The sequence below is a fragment of the Lontra canadensis genome, unplaced genomic scaffold (assembly GCF_010015895.1).
Source record: "Lontra canadensis isolate GAN:19392208 unplaced genomic scaffold, GSC_riverotter_1.0 scaffold24, whole genome shotgun sequence".
Taxonomy (NCBI): Eukaryota; Metazoa; Chordata; class Mammalia; order Carnivora; family Mustelidae; genus Lontra; species Lontra canadensis.
This window is the reverse complement of record NW_022631018.1, coordinates 4,942,023-4,968,347: the sequence shown is the minus strand read 5'-3', so window position 1 is coordinate 4,968,347 and position 26,325 is coordinate 4,942,023. Positions and strand designations below refer to the sequence as shown.

Below are 26,325 nucleotides of genomic sequence, written 5' to 3'. Positions count from 1 at the left end.
TAGTCTTGCCTTAGCTGCACATTAAAATATTTTCCTACCAGCAGTCAGGGTCGTTGGTGAACATGTGTTCAACATTGAGTTCTGGACTAAGGCTGCCATTCAAAAAATTATTTCTCAAAATTATTCTTCCTTTATTTCACTAAAGAGCACAGTAGGGAGAATTTTCCTGTTCCTCCTGTGTAGAGGTGGGTGGCTTTGGGAAGGAAAGTAGATCTTAGTATTTCTAGAGAAGGGTAAAAGGAAAAAGGCTGCAGCTTGTCTTATCCCTTAGTAATGGCTTGGTTTATTCTGGGCAGATGAGAAAGAAGCCTCAGGAGGAAGGAACCATGAAGCTATGTAATCATGCTTTGTCAAGGACTTAAAAATTAGAAACTTTAAAAGCAGCTATAATTTTTTATGACCTTATAAATATTTCTTATCATATACTCTTTTTTTTTAAGATTTTTTAATTTATTTATTTGACAGAATGAGGGAGAGCGTGAGAGGAGAGAGGGTCAGATACCCTGCTGAGCAGGGGTCCTGATGTGGGACTCGATCCTGGGACTCCAGGATCATGACCTGAGCTGAAGGCAGTCGCTTAACCAACGGAGCCACCCAGGCGCCCTTATCATATACTCTTGATAAAGGAATAAGAGAGACACTCTGAGCTCACTGGAATTATTGGCAGAAACCTTGAGAAACGACCAGTATCTTGACTCAGGACTATTTCTCTTAGTTGCCTTAGAGCAGGTTTTCTTATCTTTGCTTTTCCTCAGCAAATCCCAGATTTGAAGATAAACCATACAGCCCCCTCTAGGATTCCTAGGCGCTTGCTTGAGCTTTAGTCCTTGACTGCGCTGTAACAGCTAGTGTGAGAAGCTAAATGATAAAGGTCTTAATCGGAAACAGTGAAATGCCCCAAGACATGGCATTTCAATAAATGTACACTTGTGTTTGAAAAGTACTTTGCTTAGTGATGGGGATCATATCTTTTTTTTTTAATTTTAAGATTTTATTTATTTATTTGACAGAGAGACCACAAGTAGAGAGGCGGGGGTCGGGGGGAGCAGGATCCCCACTGAGCAGAGAGCCCAATGCGGGCCTCGATCCCAGGACCCTGAGATCATGACCTGAGCCGAAGGCAGAGGCCTAACCGGCTGAGCCACCGGCACGCCCTGATGGGGGTCATATCTTGAGTCTCTCCAGGAACATTATGAAAATGTTCCAGAGTGGCAAGTGAACCTAATACTGTTTCTAAAGGACTTTGATAAGGAACTGGATCAATCTGCCTTCCTCCTTGGGTCCCTTCAGCACTAAGTTTCTGGCAGTTGGGACAGTACTTCTGTATTGGCAGGATGCTGGGGTTGGAGAAGAGAAGACTACAGCCTTCTCTCTTACCAGTTGCTGGTGAAGGAGACACAGTGCCTGCTTAACCTGTGGGTTAGGACAGTGTAGACAAGGGGACTGTTCTGCTACATGGTCCCAGGGCACCAAAGTGTTTAGGTGGGGGTGGGCTGGGTTTGGCTGGGGATGGGATATGCGGGATAATTTAAGGACACTTGAGAGACGTGAAGTAGAAAGGGAGCTCTCCAAGTTACTTAACACAACTCTAGTTTTTGGTGCCAGTGACTCAAGATTCTAAAAGTTTTCAAGTATAATACTGGGAAAGAACTGATTATAAAGAAGGGGAGGTGACGAGAAAGAAAAAATATGTATTCAGACTTTTTTTAAAAAAATATTTATTTATTTATTTATTTGACAGATCACAAGTAGGCAGAGAGGCAGGCAGTGACCGGAAAGCAGGCTCCCTCCCTGCTGAGCAGAGAGCCTGAGGCAGGCCTCAATCCTAGGACCCTGGGATCACGACCTAAGCCTAAGGCAGAGGCTTAACCCACTGAGCCACCCAGGCGCCCTATTCAAACATTTCTTTAAAACAACTTGGTTTATCTGAAATCAAATAAAACTGTATTTAGTGCTCAAGATACTGCTGGTATTTTGGGTGACATCAGTAATTCTAAGAAAATAAACTTACTATAAACACAGAAAAGAAGTTCTGTGACGACATATACTTGTTGTTAAAATATAGTTGTGTTCCGCAGGGAACATAGTTACTTAATGGAGGACCCTGTTGGCTTTGTGGCTCCCCGGGAGATATACGTGTCTAGTGAAGCTAGATTTCCCTTCAGTGCTGCTTCCTTCCACAGAGGCGCTTATTTCAACCCATATGTATCAGGTTACGCCAGTCTGGCCTTGCAAGCAATCTGGCACTTAGAAAGTTAGTATCTTAACTTATTTCAAATGGGGCCCGAAGAGTTAAGGTAAATTAAAGCCTGAATATAAACTGGTTCCCCGTTGTTGGAGTTGGTATTGGAAGGAAGGATGAAGATTCGGAAAAATTGCAATTTGACTTGCCTTTCACTTATATATATACAATTGCCTGGAGGTTCCTAAGTACAGGAATTCCTTGTATTTTACGATGGCGTGAATTGTGATAAGACCATCTCTGGGTAAACCGATAGCCTGACTATCTAAACCCTTCATTGACCTCCTGTTTTTGTTTTCACATGAACAATGCCTCAAGTGGGCGTTCTTATTCTGCCCCCCATTGTGCCTCAGAGACGTGGGAGATGGTGGTTTGGTTTGCTTAGTCTTTTGAAATGCCGTTCAGCCAAGGAATGCGGATCTGACATCACTCATACGTTTTTTGGCCAACAGCCTGTGACTGTAATGGCCGCTCACAGGAGTGCTACTTTGACCCTGAACTATACCGGTCCACCGGCCACGGGGGCCACTGTACCAACTGCCAAGGGAACACAGATGGCGCCAACTGCGAGAGGTGCCGGGAGAATTTCTTCCGCCTTGGGAACAGCGAAGCCTGCTCTCCCTGTCACTGTAGTCCCGTGGGTAAGTGACAGGCAAAGCCAGCATCAGCCTGACAGATTGAAAGACAAAACTCCGCATCCCCCCAGAAAACAAGCTCTGCTTCCTAGGCACCTGCACAGGGGAAGAGTGGACGTGTATGCACTGTTGTCCCAGGCAAATGACACAGGATGTGCCTGACCCTCCCTACCTCCACTCTCTTTAACCAAGTTCAACCTCCCAGTGATTTTCTGGTGTATATAAATAAGTGTGGGCTTGGCCTGAGTCATGGTTTTGTGTAAATAATTAGTAACCCGATCCTAGAAACCATTTGAACTTTGACTGGAAAAGGTTAGCTGCTTCGTGAGTTCTTGCTCGTTAATGATTTTGTTGCGTTCAGGATCCTTAAAGGGCTGGATTTTCCCCGGCACGTTGTGTGTGTTCAGAGATGTACAATGCTCTGAGTCTGCTGTCCTCTTTCCAGAGTCTGACCTTTATGTTGTTGTGCCTGTAGATACATAAATTCTAGACGTGGGCCGTAAGGAGCCTGTGCTTGTGCACAGAGAAGCAACTGGTTTGGGGAGCGGTCTATCCCTGGGTGCAGACACACTTGTTTCTCAACATTGATGAGCCAGGTGTGTGTCTGTGAGGTTAAAATGGTATGGCTCGAAAGGATATGATTCTGAGACCATTAGGATTTACAATTTAATCTTTCTTCTCTCGGTAACTGTCTAGAGATGACATCTTGGGTTTCAGGCATTGTTTTTTGTTACCCATTTTTTTTTTCTTTGACATATTTACTTGCATTTCTGGTCGTTGACAAGCTCTTTAAATTTTAGGTTCTCTTAGCACACAGTGTGACAGTTACGGCAGGTGTAGCTGCAAGCCGGGAGTGATGGGTGATAAGTGTGACCACTGCCAGCCCGGGTACCATTCTCTCACCGAGGCAGGCTGCAGGTAAGACTTTTCAAACCCAGGGAAAGGGGGCAGGTTCTAAACGTGGATGATCAAGAATAAGAGTCCTCGTGGCTTGTCTTCAGCATTATACACATTTCCCCCCCACAGTAATCGTCAAGAACTTCTAGCTGTAAATATGGTCCGGGTTTGGTTTGTAACACAGTTGAAGCAGGGTTTTTAGTATGGAAATGTGATAGGTATATCTCTGATTGAAACCAAATCCAGATATGAATCTGAGTTTAGGACTCCTTTTGCTTTTTTATGTTTTCCTTTAAAAAAAAAAAAATTAACATGTCCAACAAAAGGTTGACTTTAAGAGTGGAATTTCTTTCTCAGTTCTCTTCTCTCTCTGTTTTACTCCTTTCTCCATGCACAGGCCGTGCTCTTGCAATCCTTCTGGCAGCGTGGATGAGTGTAATGTTGAAACAGGAAGATGTGTTTGCAAAGACAACGTTGAAGGCTTCAGCTGCGAGAGGTAAGTGCATGCATTCTTCCTCTGGCCGTACTGTTTTTTTCTGGCCTCATATTTCAAGTCCAAGAAACTCCTGATTATATCTTTATGTTTTTCAGATGCAAACCTGGATTTTTCAATCTGGAACCCTCCAATCCGAGGGGTTGCACACCTTGCTTCTGCTTCGGGCATTCTTCTGTCTGTACAAATGCTGTCGGCTACAGCGTCTATCCGATAACCTCTACCTTTCAGATCGGTAATTTGGACCTTCCCTTCTGTCTCCCAGAATTATGAGACTGGACTTATGGTATTTTTTAAAAAAATCAGTAACTTTTTGAGGATTGTTTTTGATGGTGGCAACATTCCGTTTTTAAATGTTAATGATTTTTTTTGTTTGGCTCTCTGTTTGGCTTTTTATTTTTTATTTATTTTTAAAGATTTTATTTATTTATTTGGGAGAGAGAGAGAGAGAGAGAGAGAGGAGCAGGCTCCCCGCTGAGCAGAGAGCCCGATGCGGGGCTCGATCCCAAGACCCTGAGATCATGACCTGAGCCGAAGGCAGAGGCTTAACCAGCTGAGCCACCCAGGCGTCCCCTGTTGGGCTTTTTAATTTAATGAAAACATATGGATTTGCGGTTTACTATAGGATAAACTTTTGTAAAATCAAAATATAGCTTGAGGGGAAGCATACACAGGTACCGTCGTAGGATCTGTGTATTCAGAAGTACTTATTGGTGACTTTCTGTCTTTTTTGGTGTTGTATAGAGGACCTGAATTCAGGATGCTCACAGTGTGATGTGCTTCCTTCCTGTGCTTGCAGATGAAGACGGGTGGCGTGTGGAGCAGAGGGACGGCTCTGAAGCGTCGCTGGAGTGGTCCTCTGAGAGGCAGGATATCGCCGTCATCTCGGATAGCTACTTCCCTAGGTACTTCATTGCTCCCGGTAAGTAAGGCTCGGCGGCAGTCTGGTGTGAAGAGCGCTCCTGTCTACTCTCCTTCTCACCTCGCCCACCCCTGTGTCTGTTTGCAGCTAAGTTCTTGGGCAAGCAGGTGTTCAGTTATGGTCAGAACCTCTCCTTCTCCTTTCGGGTGGACAGGCGAGATACTCGCCTCTCTGCAGAAGACCTGGTGCTCGAGGGAGCTGGCCTGAGAGTGTCCGTGCCCTTGATCGCTCAGGGCAATGCCTATCCGAGTGAGACCACTGTGAAATACGTCTTCAGGTAAGATGGTCTTCTTTGTAAAGTCTGACTCAAGCGGAGTTGTAAAAGTGGTTTCTTTACCTAAGCTTATCAGGCCTCAAGCTGTTGAAGAAAAACGTTTGGAGGGGCACCTGGGTGGCTCAGTGGGTTAAAGGCTCCGCCTTTGGCTCAGGTCATGATCTCAGGGTCCTGGGATCGAGCCCCGCATCAGGCTCTCTGCTCAGCAGGGAGCCTGCTTCCTCCTCTCCCTCTGCCTGCCTCTCTGCCTACTTGTGATCTCTGCCAAATAAATAAATAGAATCTTTAAAAAAAAAAAAAAGTTTGGGTTATAAAGGTGACTTTGGAAGAGGAAGCCTTCCCTTTATTTACTGTACCCTTTCCAGCTGTACTATCAAACCGACAGACCCATTTCTGACTTGGTTAGATAGTCAGAGCCTTGCACTGTTGGTGGCAGAAATGCATATGAAATGCTTTCTCAGCACCCACAGCTGTCCTGACCGAGGCTAACGTGGCCCTTTCTTTCTCTCTAGGCTCCATGAAGCAACAGATTACCCTTGGAGGCCTCCTCTTACCCCTTTCGAATTTCAGAAGCTCTTAAACAATTTGACCTCTATCAAAATCCGTGGGACGTATAGTGAGAGAAGTAAGTTATGATATAATTTGAGAACATTAAGATGATTGGGCTGCGGGGTCTGCATAATGCAAAAGTTAATCTCTAAAGTCCCAATACTATAGCATTGGTCCTATAGAAGTGAATGAATTATGTCAGTATACGTGAATTATGTATAAAATTAATGCACTTGTTAAACCACTTTCAAGGACCTGGAGAAAATTTGCTAGAATTCGTAAATGGCATTGTTTTATAATGACTAAGACTAATGAGATGACTTTATATCTAAACATAGTCTAAGAATCTTACATGTAGTTCTGCCAGCTCACATGCTTAACCTTTATTTCTTTCTATTTATTGCTATTATCAAGCCCTTTAAACTATCAGCTAAATCATGAAAAACTACAAATTCCTGAGTGAAGGTTCATTATCATGTTAAACAGAGCTGTGTTCAATATGCCTTTAAAATCCTTCCTTATAATTTTTTTTTTTTAATGAGGACCTTTTTCTGTAGAAAGCTCAGGCTGTTTGGGTGGAGTCAGAGGGGTGGTGGTGTGGCGTGGTGAGTCTTATTTGCAGCTTGGATGTGTTGGTTTTTGAGATGCCTACGTGAATATCCAGACAAAAGTATCTTATAAGTTGTTAGAAATAACGGTCTGGGGCTTAGGAATAGGTTAGGACTGGAGATCTAGAGTCGAAAGGTTGACTACCCCAGAAACATAGTTATCTAAGGACCATGTGTTGAGACTTAAGGGAGAAAAAAGAATTTTAAGGAAGAGAAATAATGATTGGGTTTTTTAAAGATGGTGCCATTGGATTTCGGTTCGGGGACTAAGGAATCATTGGTGATTTTTTTTTTTTTAAAGAAGTGTTGAAAGTGAAGTTACGCTGCAGGGCTTTGACAAGTAATTTGAAGGTGAAGAAGTAAAATAAAGCTTATTCTTTTAAGAAGTTTGGCTGTAAGGGAAGGAAAAGAGGTGAATTATCATTCAAGAGTAGGGACTCGATGAGAGGAAGAGCGCTTTTTAGGATGGGAGATGTAAGAATGGTTAGAATTGGAAGCATATCATCCAATGGGTATATCTCATGATCTAGCTGTTGACAAAATCCATAAATGTATTAAAAGTAGCTAAGTTCAGAGCAGTCATAGAAGAGATGTCCTTCAGCCTGAGGTGGTCAGTTTCTAAGGATTCTATAAAAGACAGGTGAAATTTCATGACATAGGGAAAGGATGATGTAATTAAGGACTGCCACTTGGTGGCATGTTCCTGCTGAGGCCGTCACGGGCCCTGTTGGGTTGGATGACCCACTGGTCTAAACCAATTTATGGCTTCCTCTGTTTTTATTTTCTTCTGGAAGCAGGGAAGCACTGTGACATATGGCACACTGACTTTGGAGTTATTGCACATTTGCCAAAATAGCCCTGAATATTAAAACTTGGGGGGCGCCTTGGGTGGCTCAGTGGGTTAAAGCCTCTACCTTCAGCTCAGGTCATGATCCCAGGGTCCTGGGATCGAGCCCTGCATTGGGCTCTCTGCTCAGCAGGGAGCCTGCTTCCTCCTCTCTCTCTGCCTGCTTCTCTGCCTACTTGCGATCTCTGTCTGTCCAATAAATAAATAAAAAATCTTTGAAAAACTTGGTCACCAGTTTTTCCTATTTTCTGCCAGGCAAAAAAAAGGTATAATTGAGTGGTGCTTGTTGGCAGGTGTGTTCCTTGCTGTCTTATCCCTGAACTCTACATTCAGGGCCTGCTTTTATAGCAAAAGAACAGAAATATTGCTTAATGGCTACAGACTCTTGTCTCCTACATTCTTGCTCTGATCTCCCCTTGGCCCAGAATACTGTCCAGTGCTTTTATTTTTATATATTGGTGATTGAGACACCTGTCAAACCCCACAGAGCTGGTTGGGTGTGTGTTTAAGATGTGTTTGCCGGGGGCGCCTGGGTGGCTCAGTGGGTTGAGCCGCTGCCTTCGGGTTGGGTCATGATCTCAGGGTCCTGTGATCGAGTCCTGCATCGGGCTCTCTGCTCGGCGGGGGGCCTGCTTCCCTCTCTCTCTCTCTCTGTCTACTTGTGATCTCTCTCTGTCAAGTCAATAAATAAAATCTTTAAAAAAAAAAAAAAAAAAAAAAAAGATGTGTTTGCCGTCCTGCCCTTCCAGATCCTCAGCACCGGGTGCCCCATGACTGTCGTGAATGCTGTTTTCAAGTTATCTCCCCCAATAGATGAGTTAAGCCAATGGCTGATTGTCTCTGGAATTTTGTGTCTGATTCCTCTTTAGCTTTATTACTTTTCTGTAAGCTTTTGGAACACAGAAGCCTGTTCACTGACTCTCTGATCTACACCACATGCAGGTGCTGGGTATTTGAATGATGTCACCCTGACAAGCGCTCGCCTGGGGCCCGGGGTGCCTGCCACTTGGGTGGAGTCCTGCACCTGTCCTGTGGGATATGGCGGGCAGTTCTGTGAGATGTGCCTCTCGGGTTACAGAAGAGAGACTCCAAGTCTTGGGCCGTACAGCCCGTGTGTGCTTTGTACCTGCAGCGGACACAGCGAGACCTGTGACCCCGAGACAGGTGAGACAACGAGCTCTGGGGGCCGCTGGACTGAAATCCTCTCCAGCGGACAGGCAGGAAAGTGCTCCTGGTCTTACCTGCTGGCACACCTCCCTGTTTTCTCACACCCCCTCTCCACACAGGCGTCTGTGACTGCAGAGACAACACGGCCGGCCCCCACTGCGAGAAGTGTGGAGATGGGTACTACGGCGATCCCACCTCGGGCACTTCTTCCGACTGCCAGCCCTGCCCGTGTCCTGGGGGCTCAAGCTGTGCCGTCGTCCCCAAGACGCAGGAGGTGGTGTGCACCAACTGTCCTACTGGCACCACCGGTCAGTCCGTGTTCCATCTGACAAAAATACGTTAGGGCGCAGAGCCTGGGGGACTTGCAGATTTTGTTGGGCTGTTTGGCGCCGTGATTACAGTCATCTAAGCGGGCAAAAGTTGTGCATGAAAGAGATTTATTATGGATTCATAAAATGCATATCAGATACAAACAATAGCTAACACATTTACAGCCACGTACTTCTCTAAGCACTGTACACCTTCTGCCTCGGTGATCTTCACAGCCCCTTGATGTGGGTTCTGCTGGGATCCCCATACTACAGCTAAGAACACTGAGGCACAGAGACATGAAGTCACTCACATGTCCAAGCTGCCTGGCTGGTCGCTGGAGGAACTCATGACCACCCCGTGTTCTCCCACCTAAGATGAGAACCAACGCTTGATTTTTAGTTTGTGGGGCTGCCCTGGGATTCTTGATATAAAGTGGTAATTTTTAAATTCTTTAAATTCATTCTGTTCTTTCTTCAATAGTCCTTTGAGTGCATCAGAGCCCATCACATTTAGTTAGGAAAACATATTTTTATAGCTTTGGGTAGACATCTGTTCCTATTCTCTGAGTCTTTCTTTTTGATAAGAACCTAAAACTTGATCTTTCCTAGCTACTCAAGGAACAGTCTTGCTGACTGACTGAGGAGATCAAGGCTCACTGGTGACCGTTCCTCCACTGACTTCAGCCTCCATGTAATGGCGAGGTTCTGGCTAGGCTTCTGATAGAACCCTTGACTCCATCACGGACTTTTTTCTTCAAAAGATATCGCTGCCTGAAAATAAGTGAGACAAAAAACCACTCAGCTAATAATTTGTATCTCTTGTACTTCATCAAAACACTCTTTAATCCTTGGGAAACATCAAAATGCCCCATCTTCCCTTTCTACTCCTCTGACCCCACACTAAGCACAAGGGCATTGCAACATGGAGGGATTCAATCATTTGCTTAAGGTAGTTGAGAAAATAAGAGGTAGAAACCAGTGTAGACTTTCAGATTTTTTACTCTTTGTATACGTGTATTATAAAACAGTGGCCCAACAGCGGCTGACAGATGGATTTCTCCAATCTCATTCCCCGTTACCCTCTGTTGCATTTGTGGTCTCCGCTGTAGCTGTCCTGGGCTTCTTGTAATCCATCAGATCAGCCACACTGTATGTCCTTTTATGCACAGTCTGCCTTTTTTAGAACATTTTACCCCAACTTGTTCCACCCAGACCTCATTTTTCTTGTTCAACTCCAATCTTTACCTTGGAGTTGGGTTGAAACATCACTTTTTGCAGTGAACCCGCCCTACACCACTCCCTCAGATTTTTAGGACCTTTTTTTCACTCTGCTGCAGCAGCAGCATATAGCAGGCACCCCCCTGTAGAATCTCTTCTTAATATGGCATTTTGATGAGAGATCCATTTGCTCATTCTGTTGGTCCGTTGGGTAGACTACAAGCCTGAAGCTAAGTTAAGCATTGGAGATGTTCTCATGGCCATGCTGAAGAAGACAAATGGTGAGTCGAGACGACTTGGGATACATGCTGGAACGATGTAGTGTCCTCTAGGAGATCTTGCAAAATGTTGTAAACTTGTTAGTCGGTAACCAGATTCTCTCACACAAGACTCGTGAGGTATGTTTGTTTTGTTAGTTATCATCTGACTTGCTGGTGTTCATGAGTCTGTAGAGGTCCACATGCAAAGCAGCATAGACCCTACGGAAGATGATGCCGTCACTCGTTAGTCCTATATCCCGCTTTCCTTTTTTCATAGCACTTTTTAACCACTTGGTATTTTTCTGTTTATTCATTTATTTATTGTCTGTCTTCCCCCTTCCAACCCTCTAACCCCTGTTAAGCTCCACAACAGGAGGGACTTTTGTCTGTTCTATTGACTTTTGTATTCCCAACACCCAGAATAGCACCTGACACGTATGCTTGTTGAATGAATGCAGATATTTTTTGGCTAACGAGTAGAGTTTGCAGATACGGGGTAAGATGTTTCTCATTTAGAAGACAACCGAAGAACAGAAGAACTGCCTGTAGCCCCTGAGCTCCGCGCACGTGCTGTGCTTCACATTTGATCTTTAAAATGATCTTTTGAGGCAAATTAATAATAATGATTATGATAATACTCTTTTTTTCATCACATTTATTTGAGTGCCTGGCTTTGGGAATACAGAAATGAATAAGAGACGGTCCCTGCTCTTCAGGGGCTAAAAGTATAGCTGGAAACACAGATAATTTTAAGACCATGCTAGAGGAGAAGGAACAATGCCTCCCCCAGGGTGGGGAGGGGATGATGAGGAAAGCTGAGGCAAAAAAAAAAAAAAAGTACCTAACTTGCCCAGAGTCATGTAAGTAGTACATCCAGGACTTGAACCTACATCCTGGACTCTGAGACAAAAGGATAGCTTAGCTGTTATTGCCAGAAGGTACTTTGGCATGAAAGCTTTCCATGGGCTCCCGTGCACCCCTGTTTTCAGTTTTCTACCAGATTAAAAAAAAAAAAAAGTTTTATTCAAAACAGGTTTCAAAGCATTTTAAATATAGATCATACCTAGAATGGCCAAGTGATCCTATGAAAAAGCAAAGCTGACGTGCTGTCCTAATCCTGGTCTAGAGAAGGATCTCGGGTGAGGGTCTGGTAACTGTTCACACCAAAGACAAGAAGGGCCTGCGTAGTGTCCATTCTTCCTCTCCCAGCCCGCCCCCAGCCATAGGTTCTGTTCTGTTCGCCTCACCAGTGACCACCAGTGACCACCATTTGCCAAACGCAGGGGTCAGTTTTCAGTCCTCCTCTGACCCGGTCTCAGCAACGCGGGACCCTGGTGACTGCTCACTCCGCCCCACACATTTCTCCTCTCGTCTTTGGGGACACTGCCCTCTCTTGGGTCTCTTTCCGTCCCTCTTCTCTTGAGGCTCCTTTTATCACTTCTGATTCTCAGCCCAAGACTCCCATGTCCACTTGATCTGTATTCTTTCCTCAAGTGAACAGATCTCGTCTTCTAGCTTCAAAAGACTTTCTGTGCCTCCTGAAAAATCTGTCTTAGGTCCCGACCACACTCTCTGCCGGGCGCTGGCTACCTACTTGCCATCTTCGCTTGGCTGGTGGGCCGCAAGCCTTCCGTTTGTCCCTGCACATCCTTTCTTCATTTTTTTCCACCCCAGGACACCTGTACCCATGCATCACATGGGCCCTCCGTTTGTGTTCAGGGAGCAGGAAGCACCTAGAGGAGATCAGAGAGATGGGGGGAGGATGGGGCAGAGTTTTTTAGTCCAAGGCCCCCTCTCTGGGGTCGAGGGGGAATCCTTGTGGCTTAGTGACTTTCCTCACGGTTCTCAGCTCCTGACGCTAGCTTTCTCCAAACAGCCCTTTCTCACGTGAGATTCGGTTAACTTCTCCCTCCGCCCAGTCCCTGAGGCCCAGGTCACAGAGCCCCACAGTCGCTACCCCTGGGGCTGCCCTGTCCCCTGGGATTGCTTACACCCTGACACCCTGTCCACACTCGTGTAGTTGGTATCCTTATTAAACTCTCTTCAAGTCTTGCTAATTTGAACGTGTCTTTTTAATTTTCTGCTTGAGTCAGATGGCTAAAGGCATCGCAAATTTAAGCAAAGCCAAGCTAAATCTTTGACTCCTTCCCTTTCTCTTCAACCCCAACCCTGTCCTTCCCCAGTCTTATTCATCTCAGTGAAAAGACTACCATTCACCTAGTTGCTCCGGCTACAAGCTAAAATCCTAGGCTTGTCCTTGATTCTTCTTTCTTTTATTTCCTGGAAGCAGTCAGCCAGCATGTGTGACAGGCTCGATCTCACATCTGAGTTTCACGGTCTCCACTGCCACTGCCCTGGTCCACACCACTGTGGTCTCTCGCCTAGAAGAGCCTCCTCAGGGGTCTCCCTGCAGTCCATTCTCACACCGCTGCCAGGATAATCCTTTAAAAATGTAAATCGAGGGCACCTGGGTGGCTTAGTCCCTTAAGCATCTGATGTTGGTTCAGGTCATGATCGTGGGGTCCTGGGATGAAGCCCTTGTCAGGGTTCTGTGCTCAGTGGGGAGTCTGCTTCTCCCTCTCCCTCTGCCCCCCACTTATTCTCTCTCAAATAAATAAGATCTTTAAAAAAATGTAAATCAGGGCATGTCACTTTAAAAACCCTCTAATATCACCTCATTGCGCCTTAATTTAAACCAGATTTTTTTTAATACTATGGTCTACATGATTGGCTCTTACTCCTTCCGTAAGCTTATTGTGTTTTTCTGGAACATTCTTTCCTTGGATATTAGCATGGCTGGTTTTTTGTTTTTTTTTTTTCCCCTGTCTTTCCGTTGTCATCCCAGGTATCTCTTCTCTACAGAGCTTTCTCTAACCACCCAATGAAGTAGCCCTTAACCCTATCACTCTGTCATGTTGCTCTGTTTTGTTTAATTTGTTATGCTTATCCCCATCCAAAATAATCTTTTTATTTAGGTATCCACGGATTGCTCTCCCCCAACTATAGTGTAAACTTCGTGAGAGTAGAGATCTTGTCTACCTTGTTCACCACATCATCCTGACAATCTAGAACAGCATTTATGTGTAAGAGATGCTCAGCAAATGTTCATTAAATGAGCAAATGAGCAAACTTTTATTTCCCAGAAGCTTAAGTTAATTCATTCCCTGTCAGCTACAAAGATATTAAGATTCCAGCTTGAGCTAATAATGATGGGAAAGTGGAAAAGGAAGGAGGAGGAGCAGTGAGTATGCTGGAAAGAGTCCTGGATTCTAGCTGTTTGATTGTGGGCAAGTTACTTAAACTCTCTGGTCCCTTTGCTATAATAGAAGCTGGAGGCAAATGGCAGTCTCTGAGTTCTCTTCTAAGATACTCTGATTCTGTACTAGTTGGCAGAGCTCAACGAAGGATTAGCCCATGTCTTGTCTTTTCTAGGGAGATTGTCCTGCTCGCTCTGTTGTATAGGAAACTGATGGTACTCAGGGGCACTTCATCTCTTTTAATATCATAAACCAAAACAAACATATGAATGTGCTGTCCCTTGGGCCTGAGCCCGACTCATTTACAAAGCACTTTGAATGCACGATGACAGCTAGTCCTCAGGACAGGTGAAGTGCAGTAGGCAGAGCAGGTGCTGTCTTTCTGATGGCAAAATGGTGATGTGCCCAGAGTCACTCCACTGGTCTGGCACCAAGCCAGGACTGCAGCCCCGGTCCGCTGCTCTCCTGGGCTGGTGCCCTGTCCACTGTGTGATGTTGCCCCCCACCTGATGGTTCACCTGCGCACTTGGTAACCAGACTGCTTGTGCGCAGTAGCATTAGGAACGTCTGAGGCCTTTCTTACATAACAGCAGATTGTCTCATGTGCAGGTAAAAGGTGCGAGCTCTGTGACGACGGCTACTTTGGAGACCCTCTGGGGAGAAACGGCCCTGTGAGGCTTTGCCGCCTCTGTCAGTGCAATGACAACATCGACCCCAATGCCGTTGGCAATTGCAATCGCTTGACAGGAGAGTGCCTGAAATGCATCTATAACACCGCTGGCTTCTACTGTGACCGCTGCAAAGATGGGTTTTTTGGAAATCCCCTGGCTCCTAACCCAGCAGACAAATGCAAAGGTAATCTAGCCCTCGGCCCGGTTCTGTTACAGTCATACTCATTGATTCTGCGAATTCATCTTGCGGTCGGTTTAGATATTTACGGATGCTTGGTCTAAGGCAGCACTGTTCAGCAGAAACGTAGTATCAACCACTGGTGTAATTGAAGTTTTCTTGTAGACACATCAAAATAAAGAGAAACAGATGAACTTGTCTTTAAGTCCTGTATTTTATTTACTCTACCATAGTATCATTTCAATGAGTCATCCACTAAAAACTATGGAGAGCCACGTTCTGTGTCCTGTGTACCGGCTCGTCAGAATCCAGCGTGTGTTTCCCATTCACAGCCCCTCTCGAGACCGGCCACGTCGCAAGCCCTCTGTAGCCACGGGCGACTCGTGGCTGCTGCACTGATCAGCTGAAATTGGAACAATCTGTATTGCTTACATTTTAGTATTTCTGTCGGGTGACTTGCATCTCTTGCTGTCTCCGTCTCTCCCCCCAGCCTGTGCGTGCAATCCCTATGGAACCGCGTCGCAGCAGGGCGGCTGCAGCCCGGTCACGGGCCAGTGCGAGTGTCTGCCCCACGTGACCGGCCGGGACTGCGGCGCCTGCGAGCCCGGCTTCTACAACCTGCAGAGCGGGCGCGGCTGTGAGAGGTGAGACGCCGGCTGCCGTGGCGGGAAGGACGCTGTGCTTTTTTTTTTTTTTTTTTTTTTTTTTGTTTATTTGTTTTTCCATTGTGAGAGATGGGTTTTTATGAGTTACCCGTAATAGTAGCCTCGATTTTGTTCAGGAATTATTTGAGTGCCTCACTCGAGAGGCAGTACTGGACAGTGGTACTGGAGCTACTGGGAGGGCGGAGTGGAGTGAAGCTGCTCTAGAGGTATCAGAGTCACCCAGGCGACCTTTCAGACATGACACCTTCTGAGGCACTGTCTGAGACGCTCAGGGTCAGGCTGTCCGGGGCCTGCAGCCTGGGAGTTTCTATTTTCAAAGCTCCTGGTCAGCCCCGAGGGGGTGCCAGGTTGGAGAGCCCCTTTGTAATGGTTTTAGGAGTGGACTAACCCTGTTTGTGGGTGAGGTTAGAAAGAGAGGTTCTGAGTAGAACTCATGGAAATTGCTCGAACCTCAGGTGCTTAATGACCCTTACCATTTTGTTTTAATAGCCCTTTAGATTCTGTTTTCTGGTACAGATCACATCAGTTCTGCACTGAGCGGGGGTGGGAGGAAGGTTTGCTTAGAGTCTGTTTTTCTCACGGGAGAAACATCACGTGTTCATTTGCAGGTGCGACTGCCATGCGTTGGGTTCCACCAACGGACAGTGTGACGTCCGCACCGGCCAGTGCGAGTGCCAGCCCGGCATCGCAGGCCAGCACTGTGAGCGCTGCGAGCTCAACCACTTTGGCTTTGGGCCGGAAGGCTGCAAACGTAAGGAGCTGGGAGCGTAGAGCTCTGAGTCTTTCCTGATTCCAGTTAGGACCACGGACTTCGACAGTCAGGGCTGTACCTAAGTCCTCACAGAGGCTTGAGGCTGTGAAAAGCCTCCTTTCCTGAAGCCGGGGCTTGAGAGCTTCTTTCTTCCTTGGAAGGCACCTTATTTACATCTTCTTGTGTCCCGTTTCTGATTCTTTTTCCAGTCTTTTGTCTTCCCAAGGAAGGTCTCCCTTTGATCACCGGGCTTTCCCACTGTGCTTCACGAAAAGCACATTCTTAGAGCAGATAATGAGACAGGGAGAGAGAGACTCTGCTCACAGCTCACTTGTTGGCTGGCTTACCGGCTGCAGTCGCTTCCCACCCTTGGGGCCCTCTTGGTGCGCTTGCATCTACACATCTGCTTCTCCTTGGCGTAAACACTTGCCTGGAATGAAGCCTCGGAACCGTTTGGTGTTTTGCTTTCTGAATTCCTTCATTTCTCCTGTGGAATGTAGCATAAATCATTGACCCGGTTCCGAGAACAAAGTGAGTAAACAAACTATAAAATAATGCAAAATACATATTAGCATTTGGGTTTTCTAGTTCCTTAATGAGAGAAATATTAAACAGCAGAGACATGGAGGTAGAGAAGAATTCTTGAAATGCATGAAATGGCACCGATGAGTTTAATAGTCTAATGTCTGTAAGTACTCAGTGACGGGAAATGTGTCCCCTCCGAGGGATGCTGCACTTTATACTTTAAAACTCATTTTTGCTAAAAAATTTCTTTTCTCTCTACTGAGCGACTTAACCATTTGAATTCTCGTAATTTGGCCTATTTTTCAAAAACATACCTACGTATGATGAGAGTACCATCAGCTTACTCATGTCAATCTGAGTTAAAAGACAATGCATTCTCCCTTCCTTTCTCTATCATAGACTCTTTTTACTTTATTCTGCAGCCTGTGACTGTCATCCTGAGGGATCTCTCTCACTGCAGTGCAAAGACAGTGGTCGCTGTGAATGTAAACAGGGTTTTGTGGGAAGTCGCTGTGACCAGTGTGAAGAGAACTATTTCTACAATCGGTCTTGGCCTGGCTGCCAGGAGTGTCCAGCCTGTTACCGGCTGGTAAAGGATAAGGTAAGCTGTCAACAGGGCAGTTGCTCGTTCATTCATTCATCATTCATTCATTCATTCAGTAGACCTTGAATGGGTGCTTCCTGTGTACTGAGCACTAGAGAACAAAGGATGAACAAGATAGGCATGGCCCCTGTCCTGAAAGACTTATGTTCCAGTTGGGAGACAAATAATAAAAATTAAATAAAGAAATAGGAACTAAGATAAGCACCAGAAAGAACACAAACAGAGAAGAAGTGGGAGAACGACTTTATATAAGTCCTCTCTGAGGACATTTATTTAAGGTGAGATCTTAAGAATAAGAAGGAGCAAGCCTAATGAGAAGTGATGGGTAGGCTGTTTCAGACAGAGGGAATGTGGGGAACAAGGACCTCAAAGGTGGAGGGTGTCTGGAGCCTCCTGAGTGAGGAGGGAGTGGTTTGTGATAAGACCGGAGAGGTGGGTAAGACAGCTCATGTCACACCATGTCAACCACAGGAAGGGATGTAGATTTTATTCCATATCCAGCAGGAATGCACTGAGCAGTTTTAAGCTAGGAAATCCAGTTTATATTTTAAGAAGAATGCTCTGACTGCTATGTGAAGAATGATGGTTAGGAGTAGGGCAAAAGGGCAAGCCTGGATTGAACTGGGTAAGTATGTGTGTTTGGGGGGCAGGGTATTAGAGGGGGGCAAGGATAGAGAAAGAGAATCACCAAGGATGCATCTTGGGTTTTTTGCTTAAGGTACGTGGAGGCATTGTTTATTGAAATGGAGATGACTCAGGGGAAGAAGATTTAAGAGAAGAAAGTCAAGAGTATAGTTTTGGATGTTGAGTTGAGATACCCATCAGAGCTGAGTGGAGGTATCAGGAGAGCAATCTAAAATGCAAGGGAGAGGTCAGAACTGGAGAATCCTCAACAGGTAGTGTTTCATGTCAAAGGAATGGGCTTGATAGTTTTTCTCTTGAAGCCAGAGAAATAAAAACTACCCACGTTACCTGTTTAAAAGTAGATAACATGTGGAGTATATAGACCTACGTATTTATAGGGTGAGCGCGCCCCTTTGATGATCATTCCTGCAGGAAGTACCGCTGAGTTCTTCAGGAATATTTGCATGTGCTGCCTTTCCCTTTTCTACCTTGATTATGTTCAGGTCGCTGATCATCGAGTGAAACTCCAGGAATTAGAGAATCTCATAGCAAACCTTGGAACTGGGGAAGAAGCGGTGACAGATCAAGCCTTTGAGGAAAGACTGAAGGAAGCAGAGAGAGAAGTTATGGACCTCCTTCAAGAGGCCCAGGATGTCAAAGGTATACATGTTAACCAGTAGGTAACTCCTGCCAGATGGCCCAGTCTTTAAACATGGCTCCTAGTTCAAGGTTATTTAGTATGGCTTTATAAAATTCTTCCTCAATTTTTAAACTATTTGTAGAATCTGAATTTTTTTAAAACAATATGTGAAAATACAAGAACTTGTTTTAAGATACAGTAAGCAAAAATAATTCTCCCAACACATCAGAAACTATTAAATGCTGAAATTCCAGGTGTTGAATCTGTTCCATTACAAAGTGTTTTCAAACAGTTTTTAAAAATCAAGAAAGGTATGTGTTTTGGGCGTGCATTAATTTAGTTGAAAATTTTTGAAGTTGGATTCTTCTGTCAGTCTACTGAGTGAGAATTTTTCTTCTACACTGCTTTATTTCCTTAGAAAGGACCCTCATAAGGAAAAATTGTAGTCTTCAAGTATTGACTGAACAGCTAGATACTAAATACATAACACCTGGTATTTATGAAAGATTAGAAGTTAGTGCCTACTTATGAAATTTTCTGTTTAATAAGTGAACAGATGTGCTAGTAACATCATGTAAAAGCATATATTTTATATTATGTGCCTAGTTAATGTCCTTTGAAATTATGTTGCTCCCCCATACATTATCCGATGAGACGGATGATAAGCAGAGGAATTGGCTTAAGATTTAGAAAACAGTTTCTTTTAAAATACCTTATTAACTTCAAAGGAACTTGAATTTGTAAAACTTTGCAAGTAGGAAAAAGTTATTTTAAATTATTTACTTGTTTTTGAATCACTTTTTTTAAATCACTTTTTTTAAAAGATATATTTATTTATTTGAGAGCGAGTGAGCAAGTGCCAGCGAACAGGGGGAGGGGCAGAGGGGGAGAGAGTACACGAGAATCTCAGCAGACTCCCTGCCGAGTGCAGAGGCTGATGAGGGGCTCGATCATGACCCAGATCATGACCTGAACCAGTCGAGTTGGATACAACCAATGGAGCCATGCAGGCACCCCTTAACACACTTTAATATTTTTTTTTTAAAGATTTTATTTATTTATTTGACAGAGAAAGATCACAAGTAGGCAGAGAGGCAGGCGGGGGGCGGAGGGGAAACAGGCTCCCCGCTGAGCAGAGAGCCCAATGCGGGGCTCGATCCCAGGACCCTGAGATCATGACCTGAGCCGAAGGCAGCAGCTTAGCCCACTGAGCCACCCAGGTGCCCCTAATATTTTATTTTTATTACTTACTCTGAATTAAGCTTTTTTTCCTAAATTTGGACAAATCCTTTTCTACACTTATGAGTGCCTACCAGGCATTGTGTTGAATACCAATAATGAAAAGATAAATAATACTGTGCTCCTTCTAGCAAAGTACTTGCTATCTGGCTGAGGTCACTTTTGGCGGGGGGGGCTTTCCATCACCGAGATGAAAGTGTTCACAGACACTCACAGCAAATGTTCATTAACATTAGGATACTTGGGACCACAATTACTGACCTCTTTATTGAGTTTATGAATCTACCCATTTGGAGTTAGGTCTTCCTGTCAGAGTATAGTCAACAAAAATTAAGTATATTCCTTATTTCTTATTGTAGATATTCCTAATATATATATATAATTTTGGTTTTATAAAATTATTGAAGTAAAGAAGGGAGTAATGAGATGCATCTGGTTTTGGCCAGTTTGTTTAATTTTTATATAAGCGTTCAGAAATTGTTTTCTAAGGTAAATTTTTAGAAAATGAAAAATAAAATGAGAGGTCAATAGTTTATGTTAACTTCAGTTATGTGTTTGTTTTTTGTGTTGTTGTTAACATTTTAAGTATTAAACATAGATTAAGAAGAATTTAAATGTTTCCTGTTCTGTATAAACACTAGTGGTTTTTTTAGGATGTTCTTTGTTGACAAAAACTTGCGACACACATTTTTCCATTAATGTATTCTCTTGTAATAACAAATTCACATGTGTCCTGCCATATACCTTGAAGCATTGAATATGGGGTTATCTTTAAGTGCTGCTGAGTCCATCTGAGAGCTGGGGTCTGGAACGCAGCACACGGGAACAGTCCAGAAGCTGGAAAGGGAGGTCAGCCAGCACCATTCCACATCTCGGCCAGCCCCAGCTACATCTAGCCTCCTCCGGCCATAATGACCATTTGCTTTCCTCTACCCAGGCAGGTGATTCCATTGGACAGAGGCTTTCACAAAAGCCATGAATGTCATACCGCCCCTTGAGCCACTTGAAAGGCAGGAACATAACAGGCTGCTGCTTCTCCTAGCTCGGGGAGCCACCATAGTGAGATGAGGGTTAAAGTCTCCTCCCGCTAAGACTTGATTCGTGGAGCTCCTGGCTGACCTTTCTCACTTGGGTTCAAACTAGCCAAGAATAAGAATATCTCCACAATGATTTATCCTTTCAAACTACCCCTGAGTATTTATTTGTAGTTTAAACTTGTGTTTATTCTACAGCTTTAAAAGGAGATTATATGATGCAATTAGGTTTTGCAATTTGAAGTCATTCGAAGTGATCCTACCAGTTAGGTTATCTGTTCTCTTTTCAGTTCCTGATGTTTCTCTAAAAAGCTGGCCAGAGAGATTGGTATCTGTTACATTCCTGAAGGTCTAAAGGAAAGGGTCTTTTATAATTGCAGTGGCTGCTTATGCTTCCTGAGTCTAAATGATTTTCTACAATTTCAACATTTTTTGGTCTTTTGTTATTTTCTTAAAAATCTTTAGATTGTCAAAAGAATTGTCTGATCATTCAAGCAAAGCCACTGTGTACAGTTAGGCGAGTTTCACACTGCACCAGCTTAGCACGTGTATTTGGTGGCCCTGCTTATCAGATGCTAGTTCCCAAACCTGTATTCAACTTTATTGATCTTAACTTTGACCTCTCATCTTTCTCACATTCCTTGGAAACTTTAAATGTCAATTCTGAGCATTTTACTGAAATAAGAACTGATCAGTTTTGGATAGGACTTCATGGTTCTTGTATATTCATATACCCTCGTGACATGTGAGAATTTTAACGATGACAGAACTATATTTACACGGGTATACATTTATCTTTTTATTTTTTTATTAAGACCCTGGTATGAGATTTAAGCTGAATGGGTACAATCAATAAAGAACAATTTGAAGAACTATTCAAAAGCAGAACTCTGTACAAAAGAAATTACCTGCCTCTCCCAGGGGGTTGGACGGGGCAGCAAGAATCTGTATTTAGTCTTTATTTAGTTTAAAATACAAAATGAATTTAATTCGCCTTCACTTTTATTTGCCTTCACTTTAATTTGCCTTTACTTCAACATTGGTTTGAATCTAGCTTTTTCCCTAGTTTAGTAAAATGTCCAGCTGTCAGGGCTGATAATGCTTTCAGTAACATTGTATTTTTATGATTAAATCTGGCATGTGCCGGAACATCAAAGCTTTCCTTCCTCAGACATTTCTTGAGTGTCTCCTCTTTGCCAGTCACCGTGTAAGACTGGGGATGTAGTGATGAGTAAGGAAGAGAAGCTCGTAGTCCAGTGGGACAGGCACACAACTGGAGGCAGTACGATAAATTCAACAGTGGGGGTACTATTGGGCACAGTGAGGACTAACCAGTTCTGCTGATGGGCTTAGGGAAAGCTTATCAGAAAGATCTGTGTTCGGAAGAATAAAGTCGTGCCTCGGATTTCATGTGAAATAGGTACCCCCCCCCCTTCAGATCATTTATGGATTTTCTTCTGCACTGCCATTGCAGATGTGGACCAGAATTTGATGGACCGCCTCCAGAGAGTGAATAACACCTTATCCAGCCAAATTAGCCGTTTACAGAACATCCGCAATACTATTGAAGAGACTGGAAACTTGGCTGAGCAAGCCCGTGCCAGGGTGGAGAGCACAGAGCAGCTGATTGAAATCGCGACCCAAGAACTTGAGAAAGCAAAGATTGCTGTTGCCAATGTGGTGAGTGGGAAGGTCTGAGGCTGGGGCACAGGAGTCCCCTGGTAATTTGTAGCAAGTCTTACTGTCAACTGAATGGTTCAGCAAAACTGATTCTTTGTGTCTTTTTGGCTCTAAGCATGGAGCCAGAAAGCCACGTTGCTCAAAGTTGTCATTAATTAGTATATCATGAACAGGATAAAAACCAAAGGACATCTGGGTCCTTTCTCTAGCTTTGTTCCTTCTATGGCACTAGTCAATTTAAACTTCCGTTCTCCTTTGGTGAAAATAGAAATCATAATCTGTAGCCAAGGATGCTGATCTTAATGAAAAATCTTTGAATTAATGAGATACCCTTTTTACTAATAGAAATTTGGTTTTGACACTTGCTTTTTATTAAATTTAAATAGTTCAGTCCTTTAAAATTAGTGCTTCTTTTCCAATTCAGTCAATCACTCAGCCGGAGTCTACAGGGGACCCAAACAACATGACTCTTTTGGCAGAAGAGGCACGAAAGCTTGCTGAACGGTAAGCTCCAGATCCCTGTGTCTAATGGTTAAATTACAACTGTCCTTAACATTGTGGACGTGTTGTCCCCTCCTTCACCCACAGACACTTTTCACATAACCCACTTTTGCAAAGTTGGCTCTTTTCTGGAATGTTATTTACTGTGTGTACTCTTGCCTCTCCTTTGAAATTAGAATATTGACTTTGAATATTTGAACATGATGCTTTGGAGGGAAATTATATTTACACATCTCAAAGAAAACTATAACATTTTTAGATTTTTTAATTTCAAAACCTTAAAGTGATAACTAAGAAGCACAGTTGAATTTAGTTATTTTTTTAGTTTTTAAAATTAATTTTTAACAAAAATGTTTAACTCCCAGATTTTAATAGAGAACACTTACTAACCCATAGTACCTTTGGAAAATCAGCCCAAGAAAACAGACCATTTCACTCCTCATTTTTTTTGAGACTTTTTTAAATTATTAAGTTTAAGATAGTTCCTTAGGAAAAACTCTGAAGTTGTAGGAGAGTATGAAATTGAAAAAAAATTGTTGAAGTAGTTGCTAGAATGTAGACTTCATGAAGGGCAGGTGTTTTTGTGTGTCTCATTCACTGCTAAAGTTCCGATACCTAAAACGACGTCGGGGACATAGTAAGTACGCAGTCACTGTTTGTTGAATGAATTGCAGAGCAGTTAGTAGACCTCATGGGTATGGGGGCTTACCCTCATGGGTAAGCCCGACATTAGAATTTTAGCCTCATTATTCAGAGCAATTACTTTGGCTTCTTGCTTTAACTGTGTGCTCTCTTTCTATTCTTTGTAAATGTAAATGTGTGAGCTGTGTCATTTAGTTCATAGAACATTGACGGTTTCATAGCTGGATCTTCTGATTAAAAGAAGATAGCTGAAAACATATGGAAAATTCCCAAGGAAATTAGGTCTTGAAAATAAAATTCTTCTGGTGTCTTTCATGCAGGAATTTTGAAAGAAACCTTAGCCTACCGAAAAGGAATGGCCATATACGGGAGTGTGATACTGTAATTTGAAGTTTTAGAGCTGTACTATGAAGTTTTAGCCGTTCCACAGCTGAAATCTGCATTATTTGGCTGGATTCCCTGTTGACATGTTGCTTTCCACTTGGTGTTGGGTTACTTTTCCTTGCCAGTAATTGGGTTCCATACGAGAAGTCTGAGCAGTTGGAGGCTGTTTCAAGACTATGTAGTAACTGAACCAGAGCAGGGATCAAACATTAGGTCTGGGACTCGTGTTTAAGTCTAGATGAGTTCTTGACAGCATACATGGTTTCACAGATCAATTATTCTTTTTTTTTTAATATTTTATTTAACAGACAGAGATCACAGGTAGGCAGAGAAGCAGGCAGAGAGAGAGGAAGGGAAGCAGGCTCCCTGCCAAGCAGAGAGCCCGACACGGGGCTCAATCCCAGGACCCTGAGATCATGACCTGAGCCAAAGGCAGAGACTTTAACCCACTGAGCCACTCAGGTGCCCCCACAGATCAATTATTCTTAAAGGATTTTATTTAGAAGCAATTTTTGGAAGAAATGTAGACATTTGCCCCTATAAACTTTATAGGAAAATGTCATTTGGAAAATACCATTTTCTCAGATTGTAGAATGCTGTTGTAAACTTAGCCCCACTGAAATGGTTGCAGAGTTCCCAATTTATAAGAATTTTTCGATATTTATAGGGCTCTGTCCACATTAGTAAATGTATATATAATAAGGTGAGCATTACCTGAATTCTGCTATTTTCCCTATTAAGTCATTCTGTTTCACGGTTTATTTTTTCTTTTACATTATACAGCCATAAACAAGAAGCCGATGACATCGTACGTGTGGCGAAGACAGCTAATGATACATCAACTGAGGCCTATAATCTGCTTCTGAGAACGCTGGCGGGAGAAAACCAAACAGCACTTGAGATTGAAGAACTTAATAGAAAGTGAGTGTCGTTTCAAAGTGGCTTATGGCCCTTCAGTTGTGCTTGCAAGTAGAACCAGTTCAATGAAAAATTAAATGCCGATGGATTCAGAGCGCGCATCCGTGCAGGAAGATCTCTTTCGTTAATGATGCTTTTGAAATGGTGCAGTGGTTGGAGCAGGGGCTGTAGAGCCACAGAGGTTTTATTTGTTCCAATTTCTGTAACCACAGAGAAAGGTAACAAGACTAGCTGTGATACTTAAATTTCTGCATCAAGAAAAAAAGAAGAGAGAAAGTATCCTAGAGTCAGTAGAGAAAATATACTTGAGCTACAAGTATTTAAAAGGTGTCCAAAAAAAGAAAGAGGTGGTAAACCATGTGGTATAAATAGAAGTGACCAGATGAAATCTAAAGTTAAGCTGTGTTGGTATTAAATAATACCATTTTCTTTGAAGTTTCGGAAATTCTGTTGCAGGGATTTGAACCAGAATGAGTGAGGTTAAGGTTAAGATGCCAAAAGCAACTACTAAGTTTTTCGTTAAATCTTTTGCTCCTTAGGTATGAACAAGCAAAGAACATGTCACAGGATCTGGAGAAGCAAGCTGCCCGGGTACACGAGGAGGCCAAAAGGGCTGGAGATAAGGCAGTGGAGATCTATGCCAGCGTTGCCCAGCTGACACCCGTGGACTCGGAAGCCCTGGAGGTACGGGCTGGATGACCTGTGTGCACAGGGGTTGGCTGCCACTGCTGTCACCCGTCCAGAGCATGCGGCCTCAGCCTCCCCCACCCCACACACACACCCCATACCCCCCTACACCCCCAGTCTGGGTAAGAGCTATTCTGACTGCCCTACCACTGTCACTGTCACGGACCTCCTCTGTCCTCCAGCTGACTCACTGGTAGTGTCAAGTTCTGCCTCAGGTATGTTCACTTACTGAGGTCAAGAATCCTGTGATTATAGAGATAGCAAGGACTACTTCAGTGATAGGAATAATCACTCCTAAGTCTTTAATATAAATCCAAATTATTATATATTTGTGTTTATTAGAACAGAGTACACCCAGACCCTTACGCCCAGGCACGCTTTGGTTGAGAACAAGAGAGAAATAAAAGAAAGTGGTTTAAATGAAAGAACTACATCAGGATGCTATTAGGCAGCTAAAGAATCACTCGGGGTTATGGTAGGATTTTATTACATCTGTACTCGACTCCTGAATCCTCATTCCAGGCCCTGTATAAATGCTTGATTTTTCACATTGAATTTGAAATTTAATAGTTTACTTTTTGTGTTGGAGGCATTGACGTGGTTTTCTTACCGTCAGGCTTGCGCTCGTTGTCTTCAGACAAGTACATACCGTCTGATCTCACGTGTTTGAAGTTTGAGAACAAGCAAAACTAATTGGTGATAAAAGCCAGACCAGGGGCAGCTGCATTGTTGAAAAGATAGGTGTGGAAATTAACTGGAAAGAGATACAAGGGAATTTCCTGGGGTGGAAATATCCCGTGTCTTGTTTGGGGTGTTGGTTACACAGGTCAATATATTTGTCAAAACTCCTGTCACTAAGTGCTCTGCATTTTACTGTGTGTAGAGTATACGTCAATTAAAAA

The 26,325-nt window shown here is 43.6% G+C and overlaps 1 protein-coding gene across 1 annotated transcript in view; it reads left to right on the top strand.

Annotated features, from left to right (window-relative positions):
* The window catches only part of LAMC1 (laminin subunit gamma 1), a 126,386-nt gene that overhangs the window by 89,527 nt on the left and 10,534 nt on the right, over positions 1 to 26,325 (top strand). The window contains exons 5-22 of the mRNA XM_032862676.1: positions 2,695 to 2,883; positions 3,678 to 3,795; positions 4,172 to 4,270; positions 4,366 to 4,502; positions 5,067 to 5,189; positions 5,277 to 5,466; positions 5,976 to 6,088; positions 8,410 to 8,631; positions 8,754 to 8,942; positions 14,290 to 14,535; positions 15,020 to 15,173; positions 15,803 to 15,945; positions 16,893 to 17,071; positions 18,202 to 18,358; positions 22,086 to 22,291; positions 22,716 to 22,795; positions 24,602 to 24,739; positions 25,276 to 25,420. Coding sequence (XP_032718567.1) covers positions 2,695 to 2,883; positions 3,678 to 3,795; positions 4,172 to 4,270; positions 4,366 to 4,502; positions 5,067 to 5,189; positions 5,277 to 5,466; positions 5,976 to 6,088; positions 8,410 to 8,631; positions 8,754 to 8,942; positions 14,290 to 14,535; positions 15,020 to 15,173; positions 15,803 to 15,945; positions 16,893 to 17,071; positions 18,202 to 18,358; positions 22,086 to 22,291; positions 22,716 to 22,795; positions 24,602 to 24,739; positions 25,276 to 25,420 — 2,828 coding nt within the window. The remainder of the gene's footprint in view (positions 1 to 2,694; positions 2,884 to 3,677; positions 3,796 to 4,171; positions 4,271 to 4,365; positions 4,503 to 5,066; positions 5,190 to 5,276; positions 5,467 to 5,975; positions 6,089 to 8,409; positions 8,632 to 8,753; positions 8,943 to 14,289; positions 14,536 to 15,019; positions 15,174 to 15,802; positions 15,946 to 16,892; positions 17,072 to 18,201; positions 18,359 to 22,085; positions 22,292 to 22,715; positions 22,796 to 24,601; positions 24,740 to 25,275; positions 25,421 to 26,325) is intronic.